At 52.1% G+C, this 10,221-nt stretch overlaps 1 protein-coding gene across 1 annotated transcript in view; it reads right to left on the bottom strand.

Annotated features, from left to right (window-relative positions):
* Nucleotides 1–179, bottom strand: part of MKRN1 (makorin ring finger protein 1) — a 24,111-nt gene extending 23,932 nt beyond the window's left edge. Inside the window, exon 1 of the mRNA XM_004382383.2 lies at nt 12–179. Within this exon, the coding sequence (XP_004382440.1) occupies nt 12–162 (151 nt within the window). The 5' untranslated portion in view covers nt 163–179. The remainder of the gene's footprint in view (nt 1–11) is intronic.
* Between the last annotated feature and the right edge of the window lie 10,042 nt (nt 180–10,221).

Genomic DNA, 10,221 nt, shown 5'->3' with positions numbered 1-10,221 from the left:
GCCGCCGCTACTGCCGTCTCTGCCGCCTCCCCCGCCCCCCGCCCCCGGGGCCGGCGAGGTGACGGTGGGGATAGGGGTGGGGGAGGCCGCTGCCACCGCCGCCGCTGCCGCTCCTGCTGCTGATGGTGTGGCTGTTGTTCCGGGAGCTGCAGCCTCCGCCATTACTGTTTATCCCACACAGCAATGGCACCGGAACTTCCGGGGTCACATAGTTCCGGCCCGGCCCCGGGGAGGGGAGGGGGCGGGGCCTACGGCGGCTGTTCGCCCCGACGGCGCGCGTCGGGTCTGCGTGCCTCCCGTCCCTCGGACGGCGGGGCGGGGCCCGAGCGGCGCGGCCTGCCCCCAGCGCCCTCTGATTGGTGGCGGAGAGAGTCCGTTGAAGGGGCGGGGCCAGGGCGGGGCCTTTATCCAGGTGTGAAGTCCAAGTATCCACGTGGGCAAGATACTTGTTCTCCCTAAGTCTCAGTTTCCTCATCTCTCCACTGAGGATGATAGTAGACCTTACCTCTTAGGTCTGCTGAGAGGATTCCATGGTAGGCTTGGAAATCACCGAGCTCAGTGCGGGTACATAGTATACCGTTAATAAATGTTACTTCTTAGTCTTCCTACCAGCGGTGACCTTGGCCAAAAGCTTAACCCCAATGAGCCCAAGAGAATAGCATGTGGCTAAGCAAAGGTCGTGAAGCCCTGGCGACACAGTGGTTAAGTGCTCGCTGCTAATTCGAACCCACCAGCTGCTCTGCAGAAGAAGGATGTGCAGTCTGCTTTGTAAAGATTTACCGCATTAGAAACGCTATGGGGCAGTTCTACTCTGTCCTATAGGGTCTCTATGAGTCGGAATCGACTGGAGGCAACGGGTTTAAGCAAAGGCCCTGGAGTCAGCTTGTCTCCTTTCAACTTCCCACTTCTCTCCTCTCTAGTTGTGTCTTTGAGCAAGTTACCTTACCTCTCAGTGCTTGCTTTTCTCCATCTATAAAATGGGGATAATAATAGTACCTACGTTAGGGGTTGTGAGGAATAAATGAGAGTCCATGTAAAACCCTTAGCGCTGGGCTTCACACTGCAGTTAGTACTTAATAGGTTATAACTGAAGGTGTCTGGAATATCCTAGCTTCTGAGAGCTATTTCTAAAACTATGAAAATCAAAATGTATTTAATCCTGTTTCTCCACTGATGCTCCCCATCCACTCCAATGCTGCATGTGAAATTGTGATCTTACATGGGCAGCTTCTCATAAGTCCTTACAATCAACTTTACTTTAGTCCCTCTGCCTTGAGAAAGTCAAAGGCAGCCCCATTGATAATCAGACGGCAATGTACCTACCTAACAGATACAAATAAGGACAGCGGCAAAGTCCACGGAAAACAATGTTTCTCTCAAGGCCACACGGCAGTTGCAAAATGACAAGCAATCCCCTTCTCTGGGGTAACCATCCTCTTTTCACTAATGACTTCCACACCCCTACCTTCTTTTCTTCCTCCCGCCTCTAGCACAAAGTTGCTGGGACACCCCACTCCTAAACCACCACATCTCCTGACTGCAGCAACCAGGAGCTGGTCTCCTCTCCCCCGCCCCTCCTCACAATCTCCCAGCAGCTGAAACCCTGCCAGACACCCCTCCCTGTCAAGATGCCCACAGTCCCTCCCCTGTCTGGCGTCCCCTGCGGCAGCAAGCTAATAAATTTAACTTTGTTTGACCGCAGGTATGGTCCTGGTGGTCTGCATCTGTGGGGCTGTATCCGTCAAATCATAAATTGTTTTCAAAAGGGGCAGGGGAAGGAAGTACTTACACTTTTTGTTAAGAAAAAGAGCCACAAACTTAAAATAATTCTTCCATCTTAGGTAAATTCTCTGGTAAATGATGCGTGTTTTCCTGGCTCCCCAGCTGCTCTTACTTGGACGTTTGGTACCCACCCACCTCCGAGACCCCCAGTTCCAAGACCCAGCTCTGAGACCCAGCTCCGAGACCCCAGCTCCGAGACCAGCTCCGAGACCCCACCTTGAGACCAGCTCCGAGACCCCACCTTGAGACCCAGCTCCGAGACCAGTTCCGAGACCCCAGCTCCGAGACCAGCTCTGAGACCCCACCTTGAGACCCACCTCTGAGTCCCCGACTGCGAGTGCTCAGTGCTGTGCTATCAGATCATAGCAGATTGCAGTCGTCCCACAGCGCGCTTTGGAAGGCCCTGAATTTAGAAACAAGAAGGGCGGGCCGCTGGGACCCAGGGCTGTCCCCAGTCCATACACGCCCCACGGAGCTGAGGGTTCTGCACTTTAGATCTTCCCTCCCATCAGGGCAGCCACAGGGTGGTGCTTTCCAAACGAACACCCATTGTGCCCCGCCTCTGCCAAGAACCCTCCAGACAGGGCTGTGGTCTGGGAAGTCCCTTCAGAGGCCTGAGCCAGTTGCCATGGAGTTGTCTCCAACTCATGGAGACCCTATGTGTGTCAGAGTAGAACTGTGCTCCACAGAGTTTTCAATGGCTGATTTTTTGGAATTTGATTGCCAGGACTTTCCTCTGCAGTGCCTCTGGGTGGACTCGAACCTCCAACCTTTTGGTTAGCAGCCAGGTGCATTAACGGCTTGCACCACCCAACCCAAAACCAAACCCACTGCCGTCAAGTCTTTTCTGACTCATAGCAGCGCTGTAGGACAGGGCAGACCTGCCCCAGAGGGCAGACTGACACATCTATCACCTGCAGAGTGGCTGGTGGGTTCGAACTACCAACCTTTCAGTTAGCAGCCGACTGCTTTAACCACGGTGCCACCAGAGATCCTTTTGCATCACCCAGGGACCTACAAAGCTCCATATGGTCTGGCCTCGTCTCCTGTGCCCCCCATCTTTCCTCTAGTCTCCCCCTTGCTGCCTCCTTCCTAGGAACTCTGGCTCGGGCTCACCCATGCACATTAGTCACGCTCTTGCGGGATTTGCATTCACCTTCGCTGTGTCCTCTGCTGCAAACAGTCACCTCCCCGGTATTCACTTGTCTAGCTCTTTCAAGCCTTGGCTTAAATCTCAATTTCCCATCAGGGGCTCCCCCGACTGCTTTTAACACACTGCACCCTATTTCCCCACCCCGCCCTACGAATCTCCTTACTCTGCTCTACTTCTATTATTCCACAGCGTTTACCTTCTAACTTACTGTAGAAATTGCTTTCTTATTGTATATATTGTCTGTCTCACCTAGCTAGAATATAAGCAGCATGTGGGTAGGAATCTTGGCGTCTTTTGTTCACTGACGTATCCCAAGTGCTTAGAATAGTGTTTGTCATGGCTTGAATTATGTCCCCCCAAAAATGTGTGTTATCAGTTTGGCCGGGCCATGATTCCTGGTATTGTGTGATTTTCCTATATGTTGTAAATCCTGCCTCTATGATGTTAATGAGGGAGGATGGGTGGCAGTTGTGTTAGTAAAGCAGGACTCAGTCTACAAGAGTGGATTGTACCTGAGGCAATGTCTTGAGATATAAAAGAGAGAAGTGAGCAGAAAGACAGGGGGACCTCGTACCATCAAGAAAGCAGTGCCGGGAGCAGAGCACGTCCTTTGGACTGGGGTCCCAGCGCAGAGAAGCTCCTAGTCTGGGGGAACACCGAAGAGAAGAAGGCCAACAGAGAGGAAAAAGCCTTCCCCTGGAGCTGACACCCTGAATTTGGACTTTTAGCCTACTTTGACTGTAAAGAAATAAAATTCTCTTTGTTAAAACCATCCACTTGTGGTATTTGTTATAGCAGCACTAGATGACTAAGACAGTGTCTAACGTATAATAAAACCAAAAAAAACAACCAGTTGCCATTGAGTTGATTCCAACCTATGGCGCCCCCATGTGTGTCAGAGTAGAATTGCGCTCCATAGGGTTTTCAAGGCTATGACCTTTTGGAAGCAGATTGCCAGGCCTTTCTTCCAAGGCATCTCTGGGCGGGTTCAAACTACCAACCTTTTGGTTAGTAGTCGAGTGCTTATCTATTTGCACCACCCAAGGACTCCTGACATATAGTAGGTGTTCAATATTTGCATAATGAACGAAAGATATAAACCAAAAACCAAAGTCATTGCCGTTGCGTCAACTCCTACTCATAGCTACCCTATAGGACAGAGTAGGACTGCCCCATAGGGTTTCCAAGGCTGTAAATCTTTACGGAAGCAGACTGCCACATCTTTCTCCAGAGGATCCAGAGCAGGCAAAAGCCAGAACATCCACTTATATTCAAATGCAGGCCACACACCAAAGGAAACTCCCTTTCAACTGATTGGCTACTCACAGCAGATCCCACCATGGGGGTGATCACATATAAACACTGAGAATCATGGCCCAGCCAAGCTGACACACAATCTTAACCATCACACTCATGCACAACCTTCTGGAGGGAGGCCGAACTGCACCAGGGCATCTGCTCACCAGGAAGGCAGAGAAGACTAGGTGCCCCTCAGGGTGGTGGACCCCAGCGAGGAGGTGTTTGAGCTACAAACAGGTGCTGAGACAGGCTGAGACATGCCCTAACTTAGGACAGCTGGCTGCCTGGAGATGTAGGGCCATGGCTAATATGTCCTCACATAGCACCTATCTTCCCAGGCTCCAGCTCCTCCCTCCCTCTGGCACCATGGTGCCATCGCCAAGGCCCTGGGAGCTGGCAGGACCAGGCTGCAATGTCACACTGCCTGGGTGTGGCCGTGGGTGCCAGAGGAGTCAGGGGGACCCCTGCCTGTGTCACAGATCAGGAAAGAGGAAGTTGGGAGCGAGGAGATGGACCCAGTTTCCATACAACCTGGAGGCAGAGCTGGGCAGGGAGGCTCTGGGTCTTGCTGCCCAGTGGTGCCAGGGCCCCATGGGAGACTGTCTTAGTTCCCCAACGCTGCCTTAAGAAAACTATCACAGCGGCTGGCTTTTAAAGAAGAGGAATTTATTGTTTCACCGTTTGCGGTGAAATGAGTTCCTTTATGTGGCCTTTTGCCTTGGTTCTTTTGAAAAACTGCTTGAGAGATTTTCCCTGAGGAGTCACCTTTGCCCTAGTTTTCTACCCTGGAGGGTTTGTTACTTTTGTCCAGGTTGATTGACATTTCCTGGGTAAGCTACGAAATAACCTGTGGTTTGATACTTCTTGCCTGGCCCTGGGCTAAAGCCCTGTGATTGGTATGCACCTTGCAGGGATTGGTCAATACACTATGCAAATGAAGTGACTATAGCTTACTATGCAAATGAACTGTCTGTGGCCTACTGAGAGGGGATTGGTTAGTTTGTGGCCTGGTGGGAGGGCCACGCCTTGAAATTGGTGAGGAGTTTGTAGATACAAGTAGCCAACCCCATAGAGGTTTCAGAGACAGAAAGAAGCCGGAAGACAGGAAGCAACAAGAGGCAGAAAGGAGAAAAGGCAGGAGAGAAGAGAGAAGAAGCAGAGAGAAAGAAGACAAGGAACCTCCTAAAAGAGCTATTACACGGGTCAAGGGCTGTTAACACTAAAGACACTGACAGCCTCGGAAGGGGCCCAGCAGCAGAGTTGTTGGTGACGACAGGGAGACTGAAGGCAGAGGCGTGTCCTGAGGGGGCCCAGAGGAGGCCTGCACAGCTAGAGGAGCTGAGAGAGCTGTCCTGCACTGAAGAAGGGAGACTTTGCCTACCTACGTGCTTCCTGATCCTGATCCTGCGTTGTAGCCCTGTTGATCCTGATCACAGGTTGTACCCTGTTACTTCCTTAATAAACCACTTAACTGTAAGTATGGTCTGTGAGTTTTGTGTGGCCACTATAATGGGTTATCAGACCCAGGAGAGACGTAGGGAGTGCCGTAGGAGGGACGGCTGGTGTTAGAACTGGTACAAAGGTTGGAAGGTAGGAGGTGTGTCTGACCTCCACTTCATGGGAATCAGCTTTGGGCTGATCCTGGTCATTATCCCCCTTGAAATTAGACAGGTTCTAATTCTGGAGGCTAGGAGTCGGAATTCAGGGCGTTACCAGGGCCATGCTCTCTGTTAGCTCTAGGGGAAGATCTGTGTCTCAGCCTCTGGCAGACCCGGGCATTTGCTGGTGCTCCTTGGCTTCTAGCTGATTCTTACATGGCCCTCTTCCCCCTGCCTCTGACACGCTTTTTATAAGAAAGCCCTCAGAAGACCCAGCCTGCTCTGTGTGACTTCATTAATGTAACAAAAGAAAACTCAATTCCCAAACAAGGTCCCGTTCACAGGTACAGGGATTAGGACTTCAACCTATCTTTTTTAGCGGGGGGAAACAATTCAATCCATAACAGGGACAGGTACGAATGTGACTGAAATAAAGGTCTCCTCCCCAAGGCAAGGCCTGGGCATCCATGTTTTGCTCTATTGGCATGCGACATCCAGGTCTTTGGGGAGGATGACTTTTACTTTTCTCTGTTTTGGGGCATGTGTGTATGGGTGTGTGTGTGTATAAAATCAGACAAACGGAAGAGGGTGGATAACCAACACGCACAATTTAAACACACACCCATGTGCCTACCACCCAGATCAAAAAGTAGGGTGCTACCCTATCCTAGAATCCCTGAAACCCATCCCTGCTCCCCCAGTAAACAGCGATCCTAAATTGTGTGTTAATCTTGCCTTTGTTGTTGTTCTGTCTGCCTACACATGGGCACCTAACCAATGCATTGTTAGATTTGCCTGCTCTTGAATTTTGTTTAAATGGAATCGTATCCTTCCGTTGCTTGCTTCTTCAGTTTAATAGTATGTTTGTCAGATTGATCTACATTGACGCGGGTAGCGATAGTTCACTCATTGCCAGGCTTGCGTTGTACCCCATTATATGATTAGAGCATACTCTATGAATACATTTTACTGTGGATGAATATTTCATTGCTTCCAGTTTTTGGCTATTACAAAAATGAAATGGTGCCCAGTCCTGCAGCATCCCCATGACAGGTCGTGGACCGGACCATTGTGACCCATAGGGTTTTCATTGGCTGATTTTCAGAAGTAGACCACCAGGCCTTTCTTCCTAGTTGTCTTAGTCTGAAAGCTCCGCTGAAACTTGTTCAGCATCATAGCAACATACAACCCTCCACCGGCTGTGCATGAGGTGCATTGGCTGGGAATAGAACCATCACCCCTCTCTAAATGCAGAACATTTTCATCACCCAGAAAGCTCTGTCTTTTGAGCTGATGTGGTGCAGCTGGACGGCGCCTGGAGTGGAGGCACTCAGGCTGGGGATGCTCAGCTCCTCCGTGATACACAGCTCAGAGTGGAAGCTTCCAATGTTCCCACAAAGGCCATCAGTCGGGGAGGGGTGCCCACGGCAAGTGGAGGTGGCCCTACGTCTTGGAGGGTTTGGTGTTGGGGGGCTGCTTTGGTTAGATAGATAAAGTTGGGGAGGGGGTGGCAAATCGAGGAACAAAATTCAGGGCTCCAGCCAATGATGTCTTCCCTTAGCCCCCAGGCTCACCCTACAATCTCGGCCCTCAGAAATCCATGCTTTTGGTGTTGCAACTCTAGTCAGCGAGGAAGCAGGAGCTCCCTATAGGAGGAATTCCTTCCAGAGTTTGCATCGTGGTGGGGTTCTCTGAGGCCTGAGGGAAGCCCATGGAGTTCTGGGGATGGCCGGGAAAGTGGCCCAGGGGGTGACCCAGGATCCTCCCTCCTGGGGGAGGTGTTGGGGGAGGCCGTGGGTAGTGGAGGGGGCACTGGCGCTTTTGTGTGTGTGTGTCGAGGGGGTGACCTGCCTAGGGCTGACGCCAGGGAAAGGGGAGGAGAGGAAGACAGTGTTAGCCACGTGCTAGCTGCAGTCCAGGGCAGGTGGGGGTGAAGGTCCCAGCAGGCGTCCTCCCGTGCCTCAGAGGGAGGACTGAGGTTTCCTGCCATTTCCTGACCCGTCTGATGCAGCCAGAAGGCACGTTTTCAGCAGCACATGTGTAAAGTCAGCGTGTAGCCTTGTTAGGGATGGGGCAGTGTGCGTGGGACAGCAGGGAGGGGATGAGGTGGGTGTCTACCCTACAGAAAAGCACACAGGTGAAGTGACGTGAGCCCAAGGCTCCATGAGGGCCGCAGAGTCTCAGTACACTGCAGCCCATGACGATGGCTTCAAAGGGGCAGTTCTGAGGTGGGGGAGCGCAGGCTGTGATGGTCCCGGCCGGGGCATCTCAGCCTTCACCCCACTGTCTCCCACAGAGCACAAATACCCCGCTGGAGAAGGCAATGGCTTTTGGCTTTTCTCTTTGCTCCCCCCGCCCCGGCTTCACAGAGCAGTGACTAACCTGGGGGGCGGGGGGCACCTGGCTAGGCAGAACCAGGATGTGGGCGACAGTCCCCAAGCTGCAGGAAGGAGCTGACCCACACCACACAGTGCCACCCCAGCCTGACTGACCCAGCTGACCTTGGTTCCTGCCCAGAGCTTCCCCAGGGCTGATGAAGCCAGGCAGGACAGGGACACCAGCCTCTGCCCCAGGCCCCACAGAGCTCCAGGCCTGGGGGCTGCCCTGTCTTGCTGCCCTCACCCAGACCCGCCACCCTCCCGGCCTGGCCCTCCCGCTGCCCAGAGCCACCTGCACACCTGTCAGCCCTACACACTTGTCCTGGGCCAGGTGAGCAGAAGAGTGGGTCTGCAGCTCTCCCCCGCCAAAAACCAGCTCAGTCCCCTTCCACGGCGCGGGGCGCAGCTCTGCTGTGGGAAGGGCCTCTCTGGGACTTCCCTTCATGCACCCCAGGGACAATGGGCTAGGGGAGGGATGGCTGTAGGCAGAGCCAGGGGAGAGCAGGAGGGCAGGTAGAGGCCAGGGCTGTGCTGCTTGCACCTGAACACAGGTGAGGCTGGGCACCTGGCTGGCTGCCGCTGAGCTGGCCCAGCCTCTGTTAATTGGAGCCTGGGCGGGGCTGGTGAGGCGAGGTGTGGTCACCAGACCGGTACCAGCACGAATTTAATTAGTTTTAACAGGTGCCAGCAGTTCGGGGGGCTCTCTCACCTGCTCTCGCCTCCCCCGCTAACCTTCGCTCAGGTTGGAATCTCCCCTCCTCCTCAGCCTGTTTCAGCCTCTCCCATCCAGCCAAGTTCAGCTCAGAAGGCTCAACTCACATCACCCCAATTAAAAGATTTAAACAGAGAGAAAGGTGGGGGGAGGCACCAACAAACAAGGATCCTGTGAAGAAGTGAACACGGTGAGGGGCAAAGACGAACACTCCGTAAATGGCAGCCATTTCTGTTATTAGTCCGTGTGATGAGCTTTGTGATAAGCCCAAGGCCACCGCCGTGGAGTCCATTCCGACGCGTAGCAACCCTGAAGGACAGAGTAGAACCGCCCCATAGGGTTTCCAAGCCTGTAATCTTTACAGAAGCAGACTGCCACATCTTTCTCCTGCAGAGCTGCTGGTGGGTTAGAATCGCCGACCTTTTGGTGAGCAGCCGAGTGCTCAGCCGCTGTGCCACCACAGCTCCTGGGAGTTTTGAGATAGTTTCTAAGAATTCAGTCCTCCTCAGCCCAGCAGCGGAGACTGCTGTCTCCTCCCTCAGACTGGCTGTCTGTGGCTCTCACTCCTCCTGCCCCTGTGAGTGTCGCCATATTCCACAGCAACAAATCCCCCCCATCAACACTACTGCAATGCTTTGTTCTTCCTCATGACCGTATAAATTACTGTGAATCAAAAAACAATAATGGAATGCTTGTCAACGAAAAAAAGGCAAATCCAATGCCGTGGAGTTGACTCCGACTCATGGCGACCCTACGTACCTCAGATTGGAGCTGCTCCATAGTTTTTTCAATGGCTGAGTTTTTGGCAGTAGATTGTCAGGCCTTTCTTCCAAGGCACCTCTGGCTGGACTAGCACAGCCAAGCACGTTAGCAGCTGAGCATGTTAACTGTTTGCATCACCCAGGATGTTAAGATACTTGTACAAAGACGCTTTTTTCTCACTGCTCTTTATGATGTTAAAGGTTGGAAATATCCTGCATGCATAAAAGTGTTGGTGAGCTAACTTTCAGTCTATCTATAAAATAGAATATTATGCAGTCGTTAGGAATGTTAATGAAGATTATATTTATTCACTTGGATGTATTAAGTAGACAATACAATATGAAATAAGTTAGAAAAGAAAGTGTATCCCCAGATATTAGGAGTGATCATTTCTGGGCAATATAAAAATACATACAATATTACTATTATAAACGTAACCAATCTGAGGTGCGTGTTAGATACAAATTCCTGGCCCCTACACCCAGAGGTTCTCATTCGGGTATCCCCCAACCACACACACCCACACAGGTTCATTTC

Source organism: Trichechus manatus, unplaced genomic scaffold (assembly GCF_000243295.1).
Source record: "Trichechus manatus latirostris isolate Lorelei unplaced genomic scaffold, TriManLat1.0 scaffold00093, whole genome shotgun sequence".
Lineage (NCBI taxonomy): Eukaryota > Metazoa > Chordata > Mammalia > Sirenia > Trichechidae > Trichechus > Trichechus manatus.
This window is presented reverse-complemented; position numbering and strand designations above follow the sequence as displayed.